Below are 26,166 nucleotides of genomic sequence, written 5' to 3' on the forward strand. Positions count from 1 at the left end.
ACTGCTGTCCTTATCATTATATAATTTGTGATAAAGATAACAGCGTGTTACGAAGCGTATTATATTTTTTTGTGCTATTTTCCGTCCTTTCGAGGAAAAACGTACGTAGGATTATTGAGAGATGTGCAAACAGAAATAAAAGAGATGCTTTTCAGGTTTTAGAAGTAACTCAATGGACATTAATATCTCTTAGGAAGTAAGTATATAATAAACCACGATTATCCCAGTAAATAAGCAGACAAATATGTGCTTTGTACACGCGCCATGTTTTGTCGGCGTGCCAACTGCCTACTGATGGTGTTCAAACTAACGAGGATCCCACAATGCCTACTAGACAAACAAGGTTACTGAATCGCCACCACACAAGATCCATGCGCCACATAGGTATGAATCATCTGGAGAGTGGTCCAATCAATTCCAAGGTCCATGGTCCATGGTCCATGGAACAGGTTGCCCTGCCCCCTCCCTAGTCCCTACCTGACTCAGCAAAAGGATGAGATCCTCACATCAGCCACTGGTTTAGTCCTCCTATTCACTACTCCCTCCCTCCTTTTTAGGTGTCTAGATTTTCATGTTAAATAACTTTTTAAGTTTGGCTGTACTTACAAAAACTACATGTAACACTTGTATCTCCATATAAATATATTATAAAATATATTCAATGATTAATCTTTACGTATCATAAATATTAATAATCTCTCGTATATGTTTGGTTAAAGTTGAGTATGTTTAACTCTTCGATATGCGAGAATGACTTAAAGAGGGACGGAGTGAGTACTAATCAGTTGTGCTTAAAAATAGAAAGAAAAAAAGACAGCTTAACAACTTCCTTAACGTTGGGCGGAGAAGGAAAAAATAGAATTGGAGACAAAGATGGGGGTGGCTAGCAGCTGTTGCAGCACCTGTGAAGCTGCCTCAGCCAAGTTGGTTGATCTTGTTGGTCCCAACAACTCCCAACCCCAACTCAATCACGGCAGCGGCTAGCAAGCATATCCGGTCGGGTGGTGCTGTGATGCGGTGAGCAGGAAACGCGGCCGCGAGACAGCTGCCAGCTGCAGCCATCCAGGGTCATTACCGTCAAATCAGCCACGCGGCTAAGTCGGCTAACCCTGTTCACCCCTGCTCCGCCTGCTATAAGAAGAGCCTCTCCTCAATGTCCCCGCATTGCATCCCTCCCCAGCTCCCCTTCCCCTCCCTGCCCAGAGGAGCTCAGGCAGCAGCAGCGGCATGTTCTAACCAAAAAGTGCAAGCTCTGATCTTGTCGCCTCCCCCGCACTCTCCTCTCCCTCTCCGACCGTCCGTCAGCGGCCGCGCCGTCGCAAGGTGAGCAGAGCTCCGTCTCCCTGCCCTGTCTCCCATTGCAGTTTCAGATTTCAGTACTAGTTCGACGCCGACGCCGCTCTGTATGCTAGCAATCGGTGTAGATTGGAGGCGAAGGGCATTGGTTGTCCAAGGAATCTAGCGCTCCACCTGGTAATCCTGGTAGGTTTAGGAAAATTCAGGCGCCTGTTCTTGTCTCCTGTGCCGTCAATTTCGTCTGGACACCGGTAGGTATGCGGCCGTGCAGTGCAGTCTTATGGCGTCTAGGCGTTTAGGTTTGTAAAGGCGAGACTTTTGCTGGGTTATTGCCCCCTGATGAAGAATTTCGTCGCCACTTGCGTCCCCTGAAGTCTGAGCAAAGTCCTTGTCAGATGCGGAATAGTTGAACTCAGAAAGTTGGCATCTTGTCACGGTTGCCATGGATGGCTTTACTCTTTTTAGAATGCCATGTGCTGATGTGCTGGTGATATGCCTCACTAATGTGGCCTTGTTTCTTAAGCAGAGTACCTCTGTTTTATCTTATTTGTTCCCCGCTATTTGGAATCTTCTTACTCATTCCAGCAGGGAACATTGTATATTGTATTGCTAATACACACATAGCGTGTTTGCTTTAGTACAGTAGGTCCTTTTTTTCATTCTGTGTGAACTGTGAAGCATTTATTTGGTTCTTATTAGTCGGTTAGTCCTTACTTACAGTACCTAGGTAGCAAAAAGGTGTTGGCTTTTGTGCATATATATCCTGATGCATTCATTGCTGAATCTAATGTTTCTTTTCTCTTGAGCAGATACAGAAATTACAACAAGTTAAAGCCTCAGGGAATGCTGAAAGATGTGCTTTCATAGAAGAGATTTCTGTTGCAACATCAAGGACCTTGCTGCTCCGCAAGGGCTGCTGATCTGCTCAACTCTTGATGACCTGACCTTCATCAATTCTACGCCGTTCAGACTGCGACACGACCAAGCCATAAGAACACTGTTTACCATCATGGATCATGACATGGGGGAGGATGGCTAACTCTTTGTACAGTCCACCTGATTGGCAGCCGAAAGTGTAGCCCCGTGATTTATACTTTTGAAGAAAGAAAAGATATGGAATCAAGAGGAAAGATTTTGATGAAGCGGTATGAGTTGGGGAGGCTGCTGGGGAAAGGCACATTTGGCAAGGTGCACTATGCAAGGAACCTTGAGTCCAACCATAGTGTTGCTATTAAGATGATGGACAAGGACAAAGTGCTCAAGGTCGGGCTTTCGGAGCAGATAAGGCGGGAGATCACAACGATGCGGTTGGTGGCTCATAAGAACATTGTTGAGCTTCATGAGGTCATGGCGACACGAAACAAGATCTACTTCGTCATGGAGTATGTGAAAGGTGGCGAGCTCTTTGACAAGATTGAGAAGAGTGGCAAGCTCACAGAGGCTGTTGCACACAAGTACTTCCAGCAGCTCATTAGCGCTGTGGATTACTGCCACAGCCGAGGTGTGTATCACCGGGACTTGAAGCCTGAGAACCTGCTGTTGGATGAGAATGAGAACCTGAAGGTCTCAGATTTCGGACTGAGCGCACTTTCAGAGTCGAAGAGGCAAGATGGCTTGCTCCACACCACCTGTGGAACTCCAGCATATGTAGCTCCAGAGGTGATCAGCAACACAGGCTATGATGGTGCAAAGTCAGACATCTGGTCTTGTGGGGTTGTTCTATTTGTACTTGTTGCTCGTTATCTTCCTTTCCAAGGCCCAAACTTGATGGAGATGTATCGTAAGATACAGAATGGTGATTTCAGGTGCCCCAGTTGGTTTTCACACAAACTCAAGAAGCTGTTGTACAAGATCCTGGACCCCAACCCAAACACAAGAATTTCAGTCCAGAAGATAAAAGAGTCTACCTGGTTCCGAAAAGGACCTGGGGAGACCCGTACAGTAAAGGAGAAAATTCCAAGTGAGAATGCCACCACAAATGCTGCTCCAGCACTTGCTATGAGGCGCAAGAAGAATGTTCATGAAGATGTGAAGCCCCTGGCTGTCACAAACTTAAATGCCTTTGAAATCATATCTTTCTCCACAGGGTTTGACCTCTCTGGTCTATTTATCAGAAAGGAGTGCAAAAATGAGACACGATTCACTTCTGATAAGCCTGCCACGACCATCATCTCGAAGCTTGAAGATGTTGCAAAAGCACTGAATCTCAGGATAAGGAAGAAGGATAATGGTGTTGTCAAGATTCAAGGGAGGAAGGAGGGAAGGAATGGTGTCCTTCAGTTTGACTCAGAAATATTTGAGATCACGGCATCCTACCATCTCATTGAGATGAAGCAAACAGGCGGTGATTCACTTGAGTACCAGAAACTGTTGGAAGAGGACATCCGGCCAGCACATAAGGACATAGTCTGGGCCTGGCATGGAGATGATCAACAGCAAAAGGAGTAGTACCTCTGGATGTCTCAGTTTTGTTCCCAAAATTTGTTAGATTTTTTTCAGCTCAGAGTGATTCTGTTCGACATGTGTGTGTTCTTTTTTCAGTAATTGCATTCTTTCTCTTTCTGTGAACCATTCCGTTGCGCAATAATTGTTGAGAGGCTTAGTTGTCCAGTCGTTCCATTCTGAAAACTGTTTCTGTCCTGTAATGTGTAATGGTTGTCCCTATCCATAACGAAATAATTGCCTTTGAATCTTTGATCCTTTAAAAAAGATTGAGCTTTCATGTACTTCTCTAATAGCCTCTTTTGGTGAAATGTGCCAAACATTTGCAAGAGATAAGCTCCTCATCACTTGCATATGGAATCACCTTGATTTTAGCCATTCCAGCACATAATAACAGCAGAAAGAACTTCCAGTAGTGATTTTCCATTACTTCAAGAATACTTTATATTTTATTTATTATGTTTGAGATTAAAATTGATTGAACCCACTAAAATCTAAAGAACCTATCTTTGTTCTTTTTAGGCTCTCAATTCTTCTCTCAGAGTTTGCCAACTACAATTTTAAGAAAATGTTTTACATGTCAAACGGGTGGTGCTGTGCTCTGTATCTCAACTTACTTGCCAGTAGATTAACTTTTCAAGTGGGGAATCAACAAGTAACTCTTGACCACTTGATCAGTCTCCATATTCATCAATAGCGATAACTTGGAAAAGTCGGAATTAGACAAAGAATGAAGTAGAGCTACCACTTTCATTGTAAGGTAGCTAAAAGAAACAGTCTGACAAAGAAATCAAGGTAAAATGTACACCACACAAAAGAACATATAAAAAGATGAAACGTACATCACATGTTGGTAAGTTTAATCTTCAGGCAATGTCTGAACTCCACTAGTCCACTCGTTTTTCACATTCTTAATCAACCAAAAATCGTCTCCATAAAATGGGACTAAGGATAGATCCACTAGCTCGTTTTTCACATTCCTAATCAACCACCGGAATGACTTCCCAAGTGGGTCAAGCGTCGATCCAATCCGATTAGTTTTAGCCAACCAATCACCGCTATGCCAAGTTGTGCATAATTATGTAATAAACTGCATTGGCTGCATTGGCTATATTATGGTACTCAAAACTCAGAACAGCAACTGCATTGGCTGGATCATGATCATAAGTTAGTAGTAAAATTAGTAATCTCTAAACTGCAAACCCTCCTTAAAAAACTGCAGTCCCATGTCCAAGGATCGGACAAAGAGCTGTTACTAACAGCTCCGAAGGTTCCAAAGGTGCTCACCCAGATAAAACAACAAGCACCTTTGCGTGCACAATAAACTAAAATCCTATTAGAACAAACCATCTCTAGCAAATATATTTTTCCCATAAGGTGAATTGTTGTCTTGCTACATGCTAGCTTCACAATACCAGATTTTATAGCAGATCCGAACACATACAGGTACAAGTTTCGAGCAACATGGTTGAACAATTGTGAGCTGTAAATATGTGTTGTTCGTCCCATGTGCGTGCAAGAATCAACAAATCAATAGATGAACCCCCCCCCCCCCCCCCCCTCTCTCTCTTTTTGCAAACATGAATATATGTTGAGATTGGCTCTGATATAATTGACATGATGCGTAATTCTGAATTTAAACGACTGTCCGGAAAATTGTCTCTTTCATGATAGATACGTTCATACCTAATTTAGGCAACGTGTTTCAATATTGCAGAAAATATGACCTTGTTCGTCACTTTGAATCTTTTATCCTGTCAAAGTACCAGTGTCACCACAGTCATATACATTTATCACAATTCTTGTCATATGTCTGTCGATGCGGGACCCACAGGATACCCCGCAAGGAAGAGAGGAGATCTAGCCTAACTAGGATTCTTCCCATGTAATCTTAGTAGTAGTATTATTCTGTAATCCTACTAGGAACTCTCATTATAAACCGACTAGGATTCTGACCTCCTGACTATATAAGGGAGGGCAGGGTTCCTAGAGACGGGACTTTTGGAACAATACGTTACGATCAATCCAACGCAAAGGCTAACGCCGACTGGACATAGGGCTATTACTCGATCAAAGATCGAGGGTCCGAACCAGGATAAATCGACTGTCTCTTGCGTTAACCGTCGAGTTCCGCATACGCTGAAGCCCGAACATGCTGCCCCGGGGACCCCCATGGCAGGCTATCGGTGGTTAAACATCGACAGCTGGCGCGCCAGGTAGGAGCTTTCGGTGAATTTGCATCCGAGAGCTCGACGGACCTCGACGACATGATCTTCTCGACGGGATCAACCTTCATCTTCGGTTCGTGGATCTGCGAGGCAGGCGACGATGGCAAGCTCCAAAGCCGTCTCCTCGAAGATTCGGATCACCATCAAGACCTTTCCATTTCGGCGACAACGACAGATCAACTTGCTGGAAGATTCGCGCAACTCGCGATGTCCGATCCGACTTAGATTTCGTGGCTTCACGCATCCGATTCAAACTCAAGTTCCGCTTCCGAGACGGAGTCTTATCAGAGTTCTTTCGGAAAACCGAGTTCTTTTCCGATAGGGCTCCGGAACACGACATCAACCTATCAAGAATGCAACTCGGGGTACACTCAGAGTACTTTAAAGAAGACGGGTCCTTTTCCGTTCAATCTCCGCAACATGGCAACATCTTATCAGACATGGCCCAAAGAATCCACCAATCTGGTGCTTAGAATGCCACTGAGAGGAGCCCAGGAAGGTCTCGTCTTAACTATAACATCTCAAGACTGCATCGTCCACTGGCCAGGTTCCGTTCCTGAGGATTGCGGCACCCAACTAGTCGACAATACGACAACGGCAATTCTACCCTACCAAGAAGGAGACTCAATCTGTGACCTTGAAGCCTCTACTGAAGTTATCAACAACTCTGATAGTATGGAAACCAACGCCGATGACAGAACAACTCACACTCGAGAAGTATTCATGATTCGCCGTCCTTGATCACCATTGGTCCCCCTAGAAGCGCTCTTCAAAGGACGGACGCAGTGCATCCAAGACGGAGATCAGCAGCACGGCGGGACAACATGGAGCAGAGAAGGCCGGCAAGCATCTGTCTACCCAAGTCCGATGTGATGCTGAATATGGTGTTGATCTGCACCGGACAGTCTCAGGGCAGGCGACGAGGATCAACCCAGAACTGTCAGATGAAGGATCGCATCCCACATCACAAGACTCCCTCCAACTACCGCCACGTACTTCCAAGTACAATGCCGCTGCGGGATTAGCCTACCTCTAATCCCTATCACAAAACTCCCTCCAGCTACAGCAAGACACACAAGAACTGCAAAATACGCCCGGGGGCTGCTCTACTTCACAAACTACCATATTCATGACTACAGAGACTTTAGAACAGGTAACAAAATGTTCAATGAATCAGAACAGCACTCCAGGAGGGTATTTATAGACCGAAGGAGCGGTCCACATGGACCAGGAGCACAAACGAAACAAGCCTAACAAAGGACACAGTGAAAAGATAGAACTCAATAATGGAGGACTCAGAAGTGAAGGAACAGTACTCGAAAACGAGCATATTCAAAAGAATATACCAACACTGTGCAACTCGTGAACAAACAACATTCATACTCAACTACCACCATGCAACTACACCTGACAAAAAGCAAACGACCAGAGAATATGCCAAGACCCTGTATCCGAGTTCTTTTTGAATAAAAGAACCTGGAAGTATGCTCGGGGGCTGCAACAGAAAAGGTTTTCAATTCTTCAAACAACCAAGATTCAAGACCCTCCAACTTTTTGTTCCAAATAGCAAGAGGCTCGGGGGCTACACTCAGTGAGTGCACTTTTTCTTCAAAAAAGTGCACATCACAGAAAAGACTTCTTCAAGGCAAACCACTTCAAGACCTTAAAACAAAAAGAACCCGGACCGAGCCATATCCGAGTTCTTTTTGACCTTCAACGAAGAAACAGAACAGTTTTAAGACAAGATCCTCCAGCTCCTTGTTCCAAATAGCATACTGCCCCGGGGACCCCCGTGGTAGGCTATCGGTGGTCAAACATCGACAATGTCTAAAGAAGCATATAAACATTATAGCACAACTCCATGTGTTAATTGAATATGATAGCCGGTTCTGTAGTTCACTAAAACAAATAATTTAAAAATCATGTTCTTTTTCCATTTTGGGTGTATGGGTAGGTACATTAGCAGATTTACTCACAAACACAAACCATTCCAAAGAATACAAGCTTTGAACATATTGCAATATCGAAAATTGGGAAATCAATAAATAAATTCGCCAATATAAAAAAAACATTGCAATGATCAAGTTGAGGCTTTATTATCATCAGACAACCACCAAAGTAACTTCAATTCTTAGTTTTAGATTACAGGAAATGATGATTATTTCAACTTTCAAGGGACAGGATGTATACCTCAGGTCTCAGTTTCAAGTCTCAGTCTGATCTCTTACAGCCAATGCTCACGAAACACTCCTTGCATGGGAGAAAGCTTGCTTCTGTGGTTCCTGCAATATTGAACGCCTAGTAGTTATCCCAACAATGATCTTAATGGATAAAAGACCTATCCAACCAAAGTCTTGACTATCAAGTCGCAACAAAAGCTCCAAAAAAGAAATAGTATACCAAAGTCTGGACGGCGGTGCGAGGATGTGGGCTGGTGGCAACGGCGTGGCCTGACGGCACTGGGTGACATGTTTGCTGAGGTGCTGAGGGATCCGGAAGGAAGGAGCGTGTGATTTACATTCCATTTTTTTCCATACCTTGGAAGGAAGGAGAGAGTTGGAAGTTTTTTTCGCACGTAAAGCAGCAGACCGACTTGTTTGAGACTTAATTGCTTCTGCTGGGTTTCAACTCTAGCCTACCTCAACTTTATTTGGGACTTAAAGGCTTTGTTGTTGTTGTTGCTGTTTTTGTAGTTGTTGTAAAGCGGTAGACCGACGAATTGTAACACCCAAAATTTCCTCTTTTGGAAAATAGGTTTAAAAGGATTTAATCCTATATTTTGTGCTCATGAAATGTAGAAATAAATAAATTTCTCATGAAATTAAAATTTATCATAAAATAGTAACATGTATGTGCATTCATGTCGCTGCATATTATTTTGTGAATGTTTGGTATTGATCAAAAATTTCAAAGAGAATTGAAATTTGAATTGAAAATGCTTTTGAAAAATTTGTTTGGAAAAAGAAAAAGGAAATTTCTTTCCTTTCTCCCCTCCTCTGTTTTCAGCCCGAGCAGCCGCGCCAGCCCGGCTCGGCCTCCCCCTGGCGCCCCGCGCCGGCCCAGCTCCGCGCCAGCCCAACCGCAGCCGCGCTGCTCGCCTCAGCAACCGCCGCGCCCAGCTGCTGACCGCCCGGCCCCGCCTGTTAGCTCCCCCACCTTCCTCCCGCAACCGCAGCGGCAGTCAAGCCGCAACCGCGCCCACTCCTCGCGCGTCGTGGGAGCGCCCTTCCCCGCGCCCCGGCCTCTTTTTAAGCGAAGCCGAACCCCCGCGCGTCCCCCTCTCGCCCCCGCTCTAGTTTCGCCTCTTCTTCGCATTCGCCGAGCACTGCTGAGACCGCCACCGCCGCACGGAGAAGCTCCAAGGATCGCCGTCCGCTGTCCGCGTCGCCCGTCTTCCCCAAGCCGTCTCTGACCCCGATTTTCCCCGCTGTGAGACCCCCATGCTCCCCTCTACCTCCCCATGCCATTTAATTCGAGTTTCGTGGCCCCTAGGGCTCTAACCGCATGCGCCGATAGCTCTTGGCCACCGGCCATGGCGACCGCCGCCACGGCCGCACCCTCCGGCCACCTCTTTGGCCTGGACGTGTTCGCCTGCTCCCCCTCCATCTCCCTGTGCTCTCGGTTCGTCGAACCGTGGACCGTGGCCCCCGAACCAAGCTCGCCGGTGAGTCCTCGCCGTCGGCCATGGCGCCTGGCCGCCGGGAACACTGTTCCGGCCAGCCCCCCCCCCCCCCCCCCCCCTTGTTCTCTCTCCCCTGGTTTAATCCTAGCCGTTCATCGCGTGATCAAAGGCCCTGGATGGACGATACCCCTTCGTGGGTGAATTTGTTAAAGAGCCCCTCCCTTTTCCCGAAATAGAACCCGCCGTCCTTAGCGTATTTCCCTGTGTACGCTTTCTCGTTTTGAAAGCGTAAAGTTAACTGTTTTAGTTCAAAGTACGTTTTTAGTATTTACAGAAATGCCATTTGAACTGTTTTGCTTATAAAATCGTCGTTTTAGCTCCGAATTGATCCATTCAAATCGCGTTAGCTTCATAATTTCATAATCTACATGTTAGAACCACTGTTAGTTAAGTTTGGAACTTTTAAATTTTATGGTTAGATTTAATTAAATATATTTCTATAGGAAATCCCGTTTAAATCATAACTTTCGCATTTTAGCTCCGTTTTTCGTGAACTTCGCGTTGACGTGATCGTAGCGAGACGTAGATTATTTTCACAAACATTTTATCTTGTTTTCTATATTGTTGGTGTACTATTCTAATTATAGGAATGTTTGCTTTGTATGAATGCCTTTGGAATGTTGTATGTTGCCGTGTTGGTCGCGTTCAGACGGTGAGGAGAACATTGGAGACCAAGAATTCTTCGACGACCAGCAAGAGTTTGTGAACTAAGGCAAGTATAGCATGGGATTTACCTTGATGCCTATTCACCATTATTAATTATTCATCTGCATGTGTCTAATTTTGATACCCGTAAGGACATCCTAGTGATTGATTATCCTGTTCCTTGTTGTCGGGTACCTTAGAATGGGGTACCCCAAGCAAAACATCAAATGGGTTGCCCAAGTCCCATCTAAAAAATAATAATAAAAGCAAAAAGGTAAGTCGTGGGCCCCTCCCCGTCGTGACTAGGCCCACTGGGTCCTCCCCCTCCTCGCCTCGAGCCCCGAGAAGGAGGTCCCGGCATCCTAGCGAGGCTCCTAGGGAAGGCCTCGGCAGGGAACGCCGTCTCCGCCTCGCCCGAGGCTCTCCACAGAAGGCCTCGGCAGGAGGCGCGTTCTCCGTATCACGCGAGGCTTCCCGCGCGAGGCCTCGGCAAGGAGCCTAATCTCCGTCTCGCGCGAGGCCGCGTTCTCCGTATCGCGCGAGGCCTCTCGCGCGAGGCCTCTGCAAGGAGCATTCTCCGTGTCGCTCGAGGCCGGCTCGTCCGCGGTCCCTCACCCCCCGCCTCAGCCGACCCTCCCGACAGCCGGTCACATCCCATTAATGCTTTCAACCACTCCCGTGATCTCAGCCGGACAGCGGCTCAACGTCACAGAAAGACCGACGCGACCCGAAGTCGCATTAGCACCATACCGGCCAGGACAGGGCACGGTAGGGATTACCGGCCACTGTGTCCAAACACTGTGACCACGATCAGCCGCCGTCAGCGCCTGGGGTAGGATATGGCGGGGATTACCGGCCACTGTGTCTAAACACTGTGACCACGATCAGCCACCGTCAGCGCCTGGGACAGGAGCGGGCGGGGGTTACTGGCCACTGTGTCCTACCACTGTGTCCACGATCAGCCGCCCGCTCAAGGCCTCGGCGCTGTACACCAAGGCCTCGGCGCTGTACGCCAAGGCCTCGGCACTGTACATCAGGGCCTCGGCAATATTGGGGTCCGCGCCTGCCGAGACCTCCCACCACAGTACCAGCCTTGGCCCCGACCAAGTTTCGGCCTCGTGCATAGCCCGTCTCCAGCGGCTTATGGTCGCCGCCACGTCCACTCCGAGGCATTCCTGGGGCTCCCACGACGCACAGGATCTGATGGGACGACCACGCTGCCCCAGTACTCTAGGGATGGGCCACTCCGACGACCACGCCGCTACAGGAATAGGCCACAGGGCTCGGACATGTCGTCCCTGTTGGCACAACGCCGTATAGTAATACATGTACTGCCCTTGTCCCCCCTTCAACTATAAAAGGAGAGGACTTGGGCCACTTAGAGAGAGGCCCGATCACACACACACCTTCCAGCCGCTTGAGAGCAACGTCTCAATCGGCCCCACGACACCCTGCCGAGACTTGGGACAAGTTCCCTCTCTCCCTTAGCTTGTAACCCCCTACTACGAGCTCTTCGGTGCAAGGAATACAAGTTCTATCCCTCAGACTGGATGTAGGGCACCGATTGCCTGAACCAGTATAAACCTTGTGTCTCTTTGCATCACCATCTGGAATCGGGAGCACGCAGAATAAATTCACTAGTCGGTTGAGGACCCCCCGGTCCGAAACACCGACAGTTGGCGCGCCAGGTAGGGGCCGTCTGCGTGTCAGTTTCATCATCCCAGCAGGTTCCGGATGGCAGACCCCGTGCGACCATTGCGTCTCGGCATCGTAGTTTGGTTCGGGAGCCTAGAGTTCATGTCTCTAGGGCATGAGTACGACATGGTACTCCTCGCTCCTCGAGCCCCACCGCCTGACAGTGAAGTTACGCACCGGCAGCCCAGGTGCAGGCAGTGTTTAGGCGGCCGCTCTCGCCGCGCTCGCTAGGCACGACACGAGCAAGACCACCCCGACGCTACACGAATCCGGGGCGGCATGCCACCCCCCGCCGATATCCTACGACCAGCTGTTGGTACGGGGTCCCTGGCTGGGGACCTGTCTGGCCTGAGCTTGGACAAAGGGAAATCGCCGGTGGCTCGCGATGATGCCCAATCGTCAAGCTCCGCTCCGCCACTCCCTGAAGAATCAACCCCGGCGGAGCAGAATCTGGCAATGACATCACCCCCATACCCCTTTGGGTCGAAAAATGCCACCGCTTCTTACACCTACGCATACGCTGCTGCTCATGAGGGTCCCTCAGAACGCTGCCAGCGCTTCGGTCTCGACCTAAGTACCCACGCTGACTCCTCGGATGAGGATGAGGCATGGCCCGGAGTGGATTTCTCCGGGCTCCACGACCCTGGGACTTTGCACCAGTTCTTGGCCGCAAGCGACTACTGGTTCGGTTACTCCGACTCCAATGACGAAGGCACTTACGACCCCACTCGCGAGTGTTTTCACATCGGGCTTGGGATGCCAAGGGCAGGCAAAGAGGATGAGGGGGCAGGTAGCCGCTCCCCACTTCGTCCAGGGGCGGGCGCCGTCATGCCCCCACGCAATGCCCTGCCGACCGCACGAAATGAGAACGTCGCTCTTGCACGACCTCAGCGCCCAGACCTAGAGCAACTCCGTAAGCTCCAGGCCAAGGTCGAGCAAGACCAACTCCTTCTACAGCAGCTTCGAGACTCTCTCGAATAGGAACAGCGAGGCCGCGGCGAAGGCGGGGGAGCCTGACGAAGAGCTCGCGACGTGTATCACCGCATCCATGACGACGAAGGGAGCGAACAACCCCCAGTCTTCAATCGCGCCAGCCAGAACGTTGCGGCTGCGGCAATGCTGGTTCACGCAATGCCCGAGCCCTCTACCACGGAGGGGTGGTGGGTCCGCGGCGAGCTCCGCGATCTCCTAGAGACCACTGCGGTTCAGCAGGCCGAGAGTTCCGCCTCCCGACGGTGCGGGGGCGCCTCGAACCTTCTCACGGCACCACCTCGGCAGGACAGGGAAGCCCCGGCTTGTCCCGACCCCGACCGAGCGCCGATAGCCCACAGGGTCCCCGTGCTTCTGGACCACCTCAGCAATCGACGCGAGGTGCAGGGAGACCATGAGGTGGTCAGCAGGCGACGACGCCACGACAACGAGGGGCCCGCTCGGGGCTACCACCCACACCGAGGCGGTCGCTACGACAGCAGTGAGGACCGCAGTCCTTCCCCTGAGCCGCCAGGCCCTCGGGTCTTTAGCAGGGCCATCCGTGCTGCTCCTTTCCCCGCCTGGTTCCGACAGCCGGCCAATCTCGCGAAGTACAGCGGCGAGATCAACCCAGAGCTCTGGCTCGCCGATTACCGCCTGGCCTGCTAGCTAGGTGGCGCGGATGATGACCTGCTCATCATCCGCAATCTCCCTTTGCTCTTGTCAGACTCGGCATGAGCCTGGCTCGAGCATCTCCCTCCCTCGCAAATCCACGACTGGCGCGACTTGGTTAGGATCTTCGTCGGGAACTTCCAGGGCACATACGTGCGCCCTGAGAATTCCTGGGATCTTAAGAGCTGTCGCCAGAAGGCGGATGAGTCTCTCCGAGACTTCATCCGGTGCTTCTCCAAACAGTGCACCGAGCTACCCAGCATCGGCGACTCGGAGATCATCCAGGCTTTCCTCTCCGACACCACTTGTCGGGACTTGGTCCGAGAGTTAGGTCGCAACGTCCCGCGCTCTGCTGCCGCACTCCTCGACATCGCCACCAGCTTCGCCTCAGGGGAAGAGGCTGTCGGAGCCATCTTCCCCGACGCCGATACCAAGGGTAAGCGGAGGGAAGAGGCCCCCGAGGCCTCAGCCTCCCACCTCCCTAAGAAAAAGAAAAAGGGGCGCCTAGGGAAGCAGGAGGTCCTAGAGGCTGACCTGGTCGCGACCACAGAGCGCAAGAATCCCCGAGGCCCCAAAGGCCCTAGACCCTTCGATGACATGCTCAAGAAACCCTGCCCTTACCACCAGGGCCCGGTCAGGCACGCTCTCGAGGATTGCACCATGCTGCGGCGCTACTACGCCAGGCTCGGGCTCTCCGACGACGACGCCAAGCAGAAGGGCGCCGGCGGTCGGGACGAAGACAAGGACGACGGGTTCCCCGAGGTACGCAACACTTTCATGATCTTCGGTGGGCCCTCGGCATGCCTTACGGCGTGGCAGCGCAAGAGGGAATGCCGAGAAGTCTTCTCGGTCAAAGTGGCCACCCCCCAGTACCTCGACTGGTCCCGAGAGGCGATCACCTTTGATCGAGGTGACCACCCCGACCATATTCCGAATCCCGGGCAGTACCCACTGGTCGTCGACCCGATCATCGGCAACACCCGACTCTCCAAGGTGTTGATGGACGGAGGCAGCGGCCTCAACATCCTCTACGCCAACACCCTGGAGCTCTTGGAGATCGACCGGTCGAGGCGACGTCGCACCCTTCCACGGCATCGTGCCAGGGAAGCACACGCAACCCCTCGGGCGCATCGACCTTCCCGTCTGCTTCGGCACCCCTTCCAACTACCGCAAGGAAGTCCTCACCTTCGAAGTAGTCGGGTTCAGGGGAGCCTACCATGCCATCCTGGGGCGACCATGCTACGCCAAGTTCATGGCAGTGCCCAACTATACCTACCTCAAGCTCAAGATGCCAGGCCCTAATTGTGTCATCACAATCGAGTCCACGTACGAACATGCATACGACTGCGACGTCGAGTGCATCGAGTACGCCGAGGCTCTTGCGGAGGCCGAGACCCTCATCGCCCACCTCGACCAACTCAGTGGCGAGGTGCCTGACTCCAAGCATCGTGCGGGGGCGTTCGAGCCCGCTGAAACCATCAAACTCATCCCGGTCGACCCCGCATGCCCCGACGACTAGGCGCTGAGGATCAGTGCCACCCTCGACATCAAATAGGAAGCCATGCTCGTCGACTTTCTCCGTGCGAACGCCGACATTTTCGCATGGAGTCCCTCGGACATGCCGGGCATACCAAGGGAAGTCGCCGAGCATGCCCTGGACATCCGGGCTGGATCTAGATCGGCGAGGCAACGCCTGCGCCGCTTCGACGAAGAAAAGCGCAGGGCCATCGGAGAGGAGGTACAGAAACTCTTGGCGGCCGGGTTCATCAAGGAAGTATCCCACCCAGAGTGGTTGGCTAACCCCGTTTTAGTCAAGAAGAAAAATAGGAAATGGAGGATGTGTGTAGACTACACCGGTCTAAATAAAGCCTGTCCAAAGGTCCCCTTCCCATTATCTCGAATCGATCAAATCGTTGATTCCACCGCAGGGTGCGAGACCCTGTCTTTCCTCGATGCGTACTCCGGATACCATCAGATCAAGATGAAAGCGTTCGACCAGCTCGCGACTTCCTTTATCACACCGTTTGGCATGTACTGCTACGTGACGATGCCCTTCGGCCTCAGAAACGCAGGTGCCATGTACCAGCGGTGCATGACCCAGGTCTTTGGTGACAACATCGGGCAGACCGTCGAGGCCTACGTAGACGACATCGTGGTCAAAACCAGAAAGGCTAAAAATCTCGTGAATGACTTGAGGGTGACCTTCAAATGCCTTAGAGAGAAGGGCATCAAGCTCAACCCCGAGAAGTGTGTGTTCGGGGTCCCCCAAGGCATGCTCTTGGGATTCATAGTCTCAGAACGCGGCATTGAGGCCAACCCAGAGAAGGTCTCGGCTATAACCAGCATGGGACCAATCAGAGACCTCAAGGGAGTACAGAGGGTCATGGGATGCCTTGCGGCCCTGAGCCGCTTCATCTCGCGCCTCGGCGAAAAAGGTTTGCCTCTGTACCGACTCTTGAGAAAGTCCGAGTGTTTTTCTTGGACCCCCGAGGTCGAGGAAGCCCTCGACAGACTCAAGAGGCTGCTCACCAATCCTCCCGTTCTGATACCCCTGACCTTGGACGAGGCCCTCTTACTCTACGTCGCCGCAACAACCCAAGTGGTCAGCGCCGCCGTAGTAGTAGAGAGGCAGGAAGAAGGGCATACTCTGCCTACCCAGCGACCGGTCTATTTCATCAGCGAGGTGCTCTCCGAGACCAAAGCGCGCTACCCCCACATCCAGAAGCTAGTCTACGCCGTGGTCCTAGCCCGGCGCAAACTGCGCCACTACTTCGAGTCGCACCCAGTGACTGTGGTATCATCCTTCCCCTTGGGCAAGATAGTTCATAACCGGGAGGCCTTGGGCAGGATAGCCAAGTGGGCTGTCGAGCTTATGGGGGAAACCTTGACCTTTGTGCCTCGAAAAGCGATCAAGTCTCAGGTCTTGGCCGATTTCGTGGCTGAATGGACAGATACTCAATTGCCACCTGCTCAGATTCAGACGGAGTGCTGGACCCTGTACTTCGATGGATCCCTGATGAAGACCGGGGCAGGCGTGGGTCTGCTTTTCATTTTGCCCCTCGGAGTACACATGCGCTACATGGTGCGGCTCCACTTCGCCGCCTCCAACAACGTGGCTGAATACGAGGCCCTCGTCAATGGCTTACAAGTCGCCATCGAACTTGGGGCACGGCGCCTCGATGTCCGAGGCGACTCGCGGCTCATCATAGACCAAGTGATGAAGGAGTCAAACTGCCTCGACCCTAAAATGGAGGCTTACTGCAAGATGGTGCGACGCCTAGAAGACAAGTTCGATGGTCTCAAACTGAATCACGTCGCGCAAAAGTACAATGAGGCCGCCGACGAGCTGGCAAAGATGGCCTCAGCATGGGCCCCGGTCCCCCCGAACGTCTTCGCTAGAGACCTCCACAAACCGTCCATCGGCTGCACCTCGACAACAGAGGAGGGCCCACCTGGGGAACCCATGGCAAAGCCAAACACCCCCTCTACTGCCGAGACCCCCTCGACCAAGCCCGAGGTCATGGAAGTCAACGCCGAGCCTCCGCAGAATGATCAGGACGCGGATTGGCGAGTCCCGTTCCTCGATTGGCTTGACCGAGGGGAGCTTCCCGACGGCCGAACTGAAGCACAACGGCTTACGCGCCGAGCCAAGACCTACGCCCTCTACAATGGCGAGTTATACAGGCGAAGTCCCTCAGGCGTCCTTCAACGATGCATCAGTTCCAAGGCAGGCCAAGTCCTGCTTTGGGACTTACACGCAGGCGCCTGCGGGCACCATGCGGCGCCTCGGACGCTCGTAGGGAATGCTTTCCGCCAAGGGTTCTACTGGCCGATGGCGGTCGCCGATGCTACCAAGTTAGTACGCTCCTGCGAAGGATGCCAGTACTACGCTCGGCAGACACATCTCCCGGCCCTGGCCTTGCAAACCATCCCCATCACATGGCCGTTCGCCGTGTGGGGGCTCGACATGGTCGGGCCTCTACAAAAGGCCCCCGGGGGCTACACCCATCTACTGGTATCAATCGACAAGTTCTCCAAATGGATCGAGGCCCGTCCGATCAATCGAATCAAATCCGAGCAGGCAGTGCTGTTCTTCACTGATATTATCCACCGGTTTGGGGTCCCCAACACCATCATCACCGACAACGGGACGCAGTTCACCGACAAAAAGTTCCTGATGTTTTGCGACGACCACCACATCCGTGTGGCCTGGTCGGCCATAGGACACCCAAGGACCAATGGCCAAGTAGAGCGTGCCAACGGCATGATCCTACAAGTCCTCAAGCCAAGAATTCACAACCGATTGAAAAAGTTTGGCAAGAAATGGCTCGCCGAGCTCCCATCGGTCATCTAGAGCCTGAGGAACACTCCGAGCCGAGCCACGGGGTTCACGCCTTTCTTCCTAGTCTATGGGGCCGAGGCCATCCTCCCCACCGACCTGGAATATGGTTTCCCGAGGCTGCAAGCCTATAACGAACAAAGCAACCGCACAACCCAAGAGGACGCCCTCGATCAGCTGGAGGAAGCCCGAGACGTCGCGCTACTACACTCGGCCAAGTATCAGCAGAGCCTGCGGCGCTATCAGGCCCGACGCGTCCGAGGCTGAGACCTGAAGGTAGGCGACCTGGTGCTGAGGCTAGCACAGAGCAACAAGGGTCGCCACAAGCTGACCCCGCCATGGGAAGGACCGTACATCATCGCCCAAGTCCTAAAGCCTGGGACCTACAAGTTGGCCAACGAGAAGGGCGAAATCTTCACCAACGCTTGGAACATAGAACAGCTACGTCGCTTTTATCCCTAAATTTCCAAGCATTGTATATATCGTTTCTCGAAATGCAATTAAAAAGCGCTCTTTAGTTAGTCTTTACTTTTCGAGAAACCCCCCGAGCCACTGTAGGTCTCGGCAGTACAACAAACACAATAAGGGAGACTCGGCTCTGCCTTAGCAGAACCAAGCCTCCCTCGGGGGCTAGGTGGGGGACTTCCCCTAGGTCCCACGCAAGATTTTTTAGTTGCTTTTCAAAAAAATTCCTACGCCAAGTCTCTGGCAGGCTCTGACGAATCATTTGTAGAGACTCCTCGGACCAAGGTCTGCTTCCTAAGCAAGAGGCCGGCTGAGTTGTGAGACAGCCTACGCCCCCGGGCTATGGCACTCCCTCACTACCTCTCGCTCAAGGGACGGCTTAGGCCCCAAAGGGGTGTTTTGCAAACGAAATCGGATCAGGAGCAACAGAGGGCAAAGGCTCGGAAACATGAGAAAAACAACTAAGAAACACAAATACATCAGAAATAAAGGCCTCGACGGCAACAAATGTTATGATACAAAAATAACCCCTATTCTATCTTTACACAGCCCTCAGGGCCTAGATTAAGGCTCAGGGCCTCCAGCATCGGCAAATGGTAGGGGAGGAACCACCTCGTCTTCAAAGAGCGTCACCAGCGCCGTGCCAGGGCCTTCAACCGCCTCCAGCAGCTTCGCGACCGCCGCGTGGGCCTCCTCATCATTATCAGGCAGAACGTAGCCCTCACTGATGGCCGAGAGGTCGACGCCAAGGTAGTGGGAGGAGATGACGGCCATCGCCCGCTTGACACCCGTGTGCAGAGCCCCTCGGAGCCGCTCGCGCATCTGGCTGCTCAGCGCAATCAAGCGGCTCCCCAGGGAGCTGCCCGACTGAACCCCCTCGACTTCCAGGGCCTCACAGGTGGAAAGGGCAGCACGCTTTAGCGCCTCATGCTCCCCGATCTCGGTCTTGAGCACCGTCTGCACCGCGCTGGAAGCCTCGGTGGCCCGAACGACCTCCGCCTCTGACTCTGCACCACGGAAAATGAAATAAGGTCGAGCCAGAGAAAAAACATCCTAAGTTAGAGACGGGTCTCGGCCTGGCAGGCCTCGGCTTTCGCCTTCAACCGCTGGGCCTCGACTCGAGAGGCCTCAGCCACCCTGGAGGCTTCACTCCCCAGCTCTGTGGCATACGAGGAAGTTAGGAAGCGAACATAAGGGGAAGAAAACAAAACAAGGGGACTCAAACTCACCCTCGACCGTCCCCCTCAAAACCACAGCCTCGATTTGCGAGGCCTCAGCCGCAGCAAGGGCCTCGTTCAGAGCGCCTTTGGTCAGCCGGTGCGCACTCTCCTCTGCCCCCAGCTGCCCGGCGAGGGCCTTGCCCGAGGTCATCGCTTCTTCAGCCCGGGACCTGAAGGCATCCCGGTCGCTGACGGCGTGGGTAAGCTCCTCCTCCAGCTCCTTGATCCGCACCGCCAAGGGGGCGAGCTGCGTCTGGGCGGTGGCCGCCTCGACCTTCACGTCGGCACAGCGAAGGCGGAGGTACTCCACCTCCACGCTTCGGGCCGACAGAAGCTCGTTAGCATCGGCAAGAAGGCCCCTCTGCCTCTGAAGCTGGTCCCAGATTCCCCTCTCCCGCCGGAGGAAGACCGACTTCCCGAGGGATCGGGTCTCGAGCTCCTGAGGAGGCAAAGCAGAGGTCGTCGATTGCGACAAAACCAAGGAAAGAACAACGTCGCACGAGAAAGGAAAGCACGAACCTGAGCGACTCCGGGCAGTTCGTCGGCCACCACGGACAGCGCCGTCCGCAGCGACCGTTCCGCTAGCTCGCGGTACTGCTTGAAAGTACTCCAGCGCCCGCCCTCGGCCGTGTCCTCGAGGGCAAACAAAGGCTCCCCCTCAGGGTCATCCCGGCTCCGCCACAATACCCACGGGTGATCCCACCCATGGGGCTCGGGTCGCACCTGCACGAGGGCCGAGCTTCCCTCGTCTAAGAGCGGCGCCGGCTACTCCACGGCATCGGTCTCCTTGGCGCCAACCACCTCCCGTGCCCGGGAAGTATCGTCGGAGGAGATCGGATAGACCTCCGTCTCCTGGGCACTCTCCCGCAACAACGGTGGGCCCTGAGCCAAGGGCACGGCCGAGGCCTCCGCCGCCGACATCTCCGCCTCCTGCACAGACGGCCTTGCTGCCGTCACGATGGCCGTTGTGACCTCGGGGGCTACGGCCTCTACAGTCATGGGCTCGGTGGCGACGGGGGCTCCGGCCTCCGTCATTATGGCCTCGGTAGACGCAGAAGCGCCAGCCGCGGACACTGCGGTCTCGGCGGTCATGGGCGCCGGGGCCCCCATCGCCTCAGCCCCGGAGGCCCCGGGAGCCTCGGCAACAAAGGGAACGGCGGCCCCATCCGACCGTGTAGGGGCCGCCTCGGCGACCCTTCCTTGGGCAGCCGGTTCCTGTGGGTCGACCCTCGCCGACACCGCGCCGCGCTGGATGGCGGCTTGCGCCTCCGCCACCCAGTGGGCAGAGGAGCCGGGGCTCGCCTTAAGCGCTTTAAGGGGCGCCAAGGGGAGGTCGTCCGTGGGCCGCTTCCGACTAAAGAAAATCAACCTATAGGGTCAGCACGAGACCAAAAAAGCGAATGGAAGACACCATAACCCTGCCAAAAACACACTTACTTTGAACGGGGCAGCCCCAGCTTCGCCACAGCAAACCTCCTCCGCAACGGCGGAGGCGGCGGCAGTGGCGTTGCATCCGTATCCATCGGCGCCGATCGGTCCTCGGCGGACCCCGGCGCCCCTTCGATCCTCTGTGGGTCCGGTGGCGTCGCCTCCACCGCCACCGGCTCCACCGCAACCACCGAGCTTACCGGGCTGGCGGCGCGTTTGCCTAACGCCCACGCCTCGGGCGTGTCGGCCTCGGCCCCGGAGGGGGCCACCGCCGGCCCCGGGTCCGCTTCCCCTCCCCTTCCCAGGGGTGCCGGGCTGCTTATCGATGCCCCGGGCGCCACCTCCCTGACGTCCGGAAGGTGGTCTAGGGGGCCTCACCCCACCTCGGCCTTGTCATTCCTGTCCGAGGCCTCCGTCGACAACGACGTCGACGGGGACTCCTCCAACGGGAGACCTTCCTTCCGTTGCTGACAGCGGCGCTTATCCAACGCCTCGCGCGCAAGGATGTGCTTCGTGCGCTTCGCCGCCTTAGCATCCTTCCGCTTCTTCTGCGCGTCGGCGTGAGCGCAGTTAATCGCCCGCTGCCCCGCGTCCTCAGGAACGGGCGGCGGGGAGGAACGCACGTCCCTCATCCCCTGAACAAACCACAAATGCGCATAAGGAAACAAGGGATAAAGGGAGATTGAGGAGGCTCAGAGGCTGCAGCGGCACTCGACTTACCAGCGAAAGAAACCCCCACGATGGTCGCATCACGAAGGGGGTCAGGTTGCCGCCCCTCAACTTCACATCTACCGTCTCCCCCACCCGACGGTGAATTTCCTCATCGGAGAGGGCGGAGGAAGACATCTGGGTGCCTTCGACGGGCTCACCCGGCTTCATCTCGAACAGCTGCCGCCGTCGAGCCATCAGCGGCAGCACCCTCTGGCGGTGGAAGGTGGCCACGACCACAGCGACGGTGAGGCCATGGTTCCGCAGCCTCGCTAGCCCCTCCAGGAGCGGCTCCAGCTTGGGCTGGTCGATCTTCGGGACGCCCCATTTCCATTTCTCCGGGCAACTCCCCACAATCCGCCCAGTATAAGGGGGAAATCCCCCGTCGTCGTTGTGGAGGTAGAACCAACTCGTGTACCACCGGCGGTTGGAGGACGTGAGTTGGGCCGGGATGTAGAGGTGCAGGCGGTCCTGACGCACTTGGAGAGTGCAGCCTCCGGCCCTCGATGCCTTCCTCTTGCCCGATGTGCCCGTCGGCTTAGTATTATGCCCCGCCCGGAACAGGTGGAGCCACAAATCCCAATGGGGAGCGATCCCCAAATACCCCTCGCAGACGGCAACAAAGTTAGCCGCCTGAGCGATGGAGTTGGGATTAAAATTGTGGAGCTCCACTCCATAGTAATGCGGGAGAGCCCGCATGAACCTGTCCGCCGGAACGCCGAGGCCGCGCTCGTGGAAGGAGACAAAGCTCACGACGTAGCCGTCACGGGGCCTCGGCTCCAGCTCGCCGTACGGAGCAATCCACTCCGGCCTACTAGGGTCTGTCACCGGGCGGAGGAGTCCACCATCGACAAGCAACTGGAGCATCTCCTCAGTGACGTCCAACGGATCCCAGGGGTCCGCCTCGAGAACGACGACGTTGCCGGCCATGAATGCAATGGAGGAATCGGGCACGGCGGTGAGTTTTCCACCACTCCCTTCACGCTCTCGCTTTTTTCTCGCGTTCTCCCTAGACTCGCTCTTCTCTCCTCTTCTTCCCGGCACCCGTTGCTCTGGCGACGGCTCGACGGAGGAGGCAGGCAAGGTAAGATAAGGAGGGGCGAGACTCTTTGGGTATTTATGCAGGGAGGAGGTGAAACGAACGGGCGATGAAATCAGGGAGGTTTTCCCCGTCCGGCGCGGTTAACCACGAGCCGATTTCGGCGGCCCACGCGCCCACGTCTCCCGCATTAAATGCGTGAACAGTTAAGTCCCGTCCATCACGTCGCGCTCGCCCACTACGGCAGCAGGCGTCGTTTCGCCTCCCCGTGAAACCGCCTCAAAAGGCGCGCCACCCACGGCCGAGCCAATAGGGAGGATATTTCCCGTGGCCTATTCCTTTCATAGGAAGGAATCGGGCTCTGAGCCCGTTACGATCTAGGGGTTCGAAGGCTGGACCCCAAAGGGTTTCGACAGCTGCCCCAGGATAACAGAGTCAAGGGTGACTGCGGGCGAGCCTATACGGGGCCGAGACCTAAGTGAGCGAAACGCTTGGGATGCCCAAAGTCGTGTCCGAGACCAGCAGGAAAGTATCCGAATGGGATCCCACCGTAGGGAGGCACCGAGCCACCGAGGCCCAACGAACGGCCTCGGCACCCACTAGAGAAATCCTCTGGTACTCTTGGAGTGTGTCTCTGGACCGCTAGCCGTCCCCTAACGAACGGGGTTCGAACCTCCACTCGGACTACCCGATAACAGCTCACCGGAAGTGCCACCGCTCGTGCCCATCGAGGGTAGCGAGGCACGGTCCACCCCTCCTTCCGAGCGAAAAGGAAGCACGAGGGTCGCATAAAAAGTCAGGGGAACCCCTAACGGCCTTCTCGCCCTATGCAGAGGCTAGGGGGCTCCTCCTGCAAATATGCCGAGACCTCACGACCTGGGCTCGCGCCCAAAGGGGCCTCGGCAAACAAACCCTCACGCGCGAGGGGCGTATAAAAAGTCAGGAGAACTCCCGACGGCCCTCTATCGAAGAGGCTAGGGGCTCTTCCTGCAACCTTGCCGAGACCAGAATGGGCTCAGCAAACTAACCCTCCGTTCGAACGAAAAGGACACGTGAAGACCGGATGAAAGGGCCAGAACACCCAAGACAAAGACAAACAGTCCAAAACCGCGCTAGAGGTTTCGCTACAAACACGATAAAAGGGCGCCGAGCCCGTTACGGTCCAGGGGTTCGAAGGCTGGGCCTCCAAAAGGTTTCGACAACCGCCCCAGGGCAACAGAGTCAGGGACGACATCGGGGCGAGCCTACGAATGGCCTAGACCCGAGCGAACGATCGCTCAGGGCGTCCTAAGTCGTGTCCGAGACCGGCGGGGAAGTATCCGAATGGGATCCCACCATAGGGAGGCACCGAGCCACCGAGGCCCGCAAACGGCCTTGGCACCCACTAGAGAAACCCCCTGGTACTCTTGGAGTGCGTCCCTAGACCACTAGCCGTCCCCCAGCGAACGGGGCTCAGGCCTCCACTCGGACTACCCGTTAACAGCTCACTGGAAGTGTCCACGCTCGTGCCCATCGAGGGTAGCATGGCACATTCCACCCCTCCTTCCGAACGAAAGGAAGCGTGAGGATCATACCCAAAGTCAGGGGACCCCCGATGAACCTCTCGCTCCGCGCGGAGGCTAGAGGCCTTTTTCCCTGCAGCCTCGCCGAGACCCCCGCAACCCGAATTTGCGCTTGGGGGCTTGGCAAATGTAATAAGAACTACTCGTTCAGACAAGGAAATGAAGAAAGCCCCTGGAGGAGTAACTCCACTCCCCCAGGGGCTCGGGGGCTACACCCGGCGGGTGCGCTCGCGCGCACCCACCGGAACCTTAACAAACAAACCCCAATTCCTACGAAGCGGGTGGAAACCAAGCCTCGGCAAACCCTCAGGGGGAGTGCATGCACTCCCCCAAGGCTCAGGGGCTACTGTCGGGTACCTTAGAATGGGGTACCCCAAGCAAAACATCAAATGGGTTGCCCAAGTCCCATCTAAAAAATAATAATAAAAGCAAAAAGGTAAGTCATGGGCCCCTCCCCGTCGCGACCAGGCCCACTGGGTCCTCCCCCTCCTCGCCTCGAGCCCCAAGAAGGAGGTCCCGGCATCCTGGCGAGGCTCCCAGGGAAGGCCTCGGCAGGGAACGCCGTCTCCGCCTCGCCCGAGGCTCTCCACAGAAGGCCTCGGCAGGAGGCGCGTTCTCCGTATCGCGCGAGGCTTCCCGCGCGAGGCCTCGGCAAGGAGCCTAATCTCCGTCTCGTGCGAGGCCGCGTTCTCCGTATCGCGCGAGGCCTCGGCAAGGAGCATTCTCCATGTCGCTCGAGGCCGGCTCGTCTGCGGTCCCTCGCCCCCCGCCTTGGCCGACCCTCCCGACAGCCGGTCACGTCCCATTAATGCTTTCAACCACTCCCATGATCTCAGTCGGACAGCGGCTCAACGTCACAGAAAGACCGACGCGACCCGAAGTCGCATCAGCACCATACCGGCCAGGACAGGGCACGGCGGGGATTACCGGCCACTGTGTCCAAACACTGTGACCACGATCAGCCGCCGTCAGTGCCTGGGGCAGGATATGGCGGGGATTACCGGCCACTGTGTCCAAACACTGTGACCACGATCAGCCGCCGTCAGCGCCTGGGACAGGAGCGGGCAGGGGTTACTGGCCACTGTGTCCTACCACTGTGTCCACGATCAGCCGCCCGCTCAAGGCCTCGGCGCTGTACGCCAAGGCCTCGGCACTGTACATCAGGGCCTCGGCAATATTGGGGTCCGCGCCTGCCGAGACCTCCCACCGCAGTACCAGCCTCGGCCCCGACCAAGTTTCGGCCTCGTGCATAGCCCGTCTCCAGCGGCTTATGGTCGCCGCCACGTCCACTCCGAGGCATTCCTGGGGCTCCCACGACGCACAGGATCTGATGGGACGACCACGCTGCCACAGTACTCTAGGGATGGGCCCCTCCGACGACCACGCCGCTACAGGAATAGGCCACAGGGCTCGGACATGCCGTCCCTGTCGGCACGACGCCATATAGTAATACATGTACTGCCCTTGTCCCCCCTTCAACTATAAAAGGAGAGGACTTGGGCCACTTAGAGAGAGGCCCGATCACACACACACACACACACCTTCCAGCCGCTTGAGAGCAACGTCTCAATCGGCCCCACGACACCCTACCGAGACCTGGGACAAGTTCCCTCTCTCCCTTAGCTTGTAACCCCCTACTACGAGCACTTCGGTGCAAGGAATACAAGTTCTATCCCTCAGACTGGATGTAGGGCGCCGATTGCCTGAACCAGTATAAACCTTGTGTCTCTTTGCATCACCATCCGGAATCGAGAGCACGCAGAACAAATTCACTAG

At 54.6% G+C, this 26,166-nt stretch overlaps 1 protein-coding gene across 1 annotated transcript; it reads left to right on the top strand.

The window, feature by feature from the left end:
* The first annotated feature begins 1,181 nt into the window (after nt 1-1,181).
* LOC136487577 (CBL-interacting protein kinase 15-like) lies at nt 1,182-3,927 on the top strand. The gene is made up of 2 exons (XM_066484701.1): nt 1,182-1,323; nt 2,106-3,927. Exon 2 carries the CDS (start codon nt 2,410-2,412, stop codon nt 3,742-3,744), a length of 1,335 nt encoding a protein of 444 aa, XP_066340798.1. The 5' UTR covers nt 1,182-1,323; nt 2,106-2,409; the 3' UTR covers nt 3,745-3,927.
* Nucleotides 3,928-26,166: the final 22,239 nt, after the last annotated feature.

The sequence above is a fragment of the Miscanthus floridulus genome, chromosome 10 (assembly GCF_019320115.1).
Source record: "Miscanthus floridulus cultivar M001 chromosome 10, ASM1932011v1, whole genome shotgun sequence".
Classification (NCBI taxonomy): domain Eukaryota; kingdom Viridiplantae; phylum Streptophyta; class Magnoliopsida; order Poales; family Poaceae; genus Miscanthus; species Miscanthus floridulus.

Excerpts from the sequence above, each read along its gene's own strand:
- LOC136487577 (XM_066484701.1), top strand. The coding sequence starts at position 2,410 with ATGGAATCAAGAGGAAAGATTTTGATGAAGCGGTATGAGTTGGGGAGG.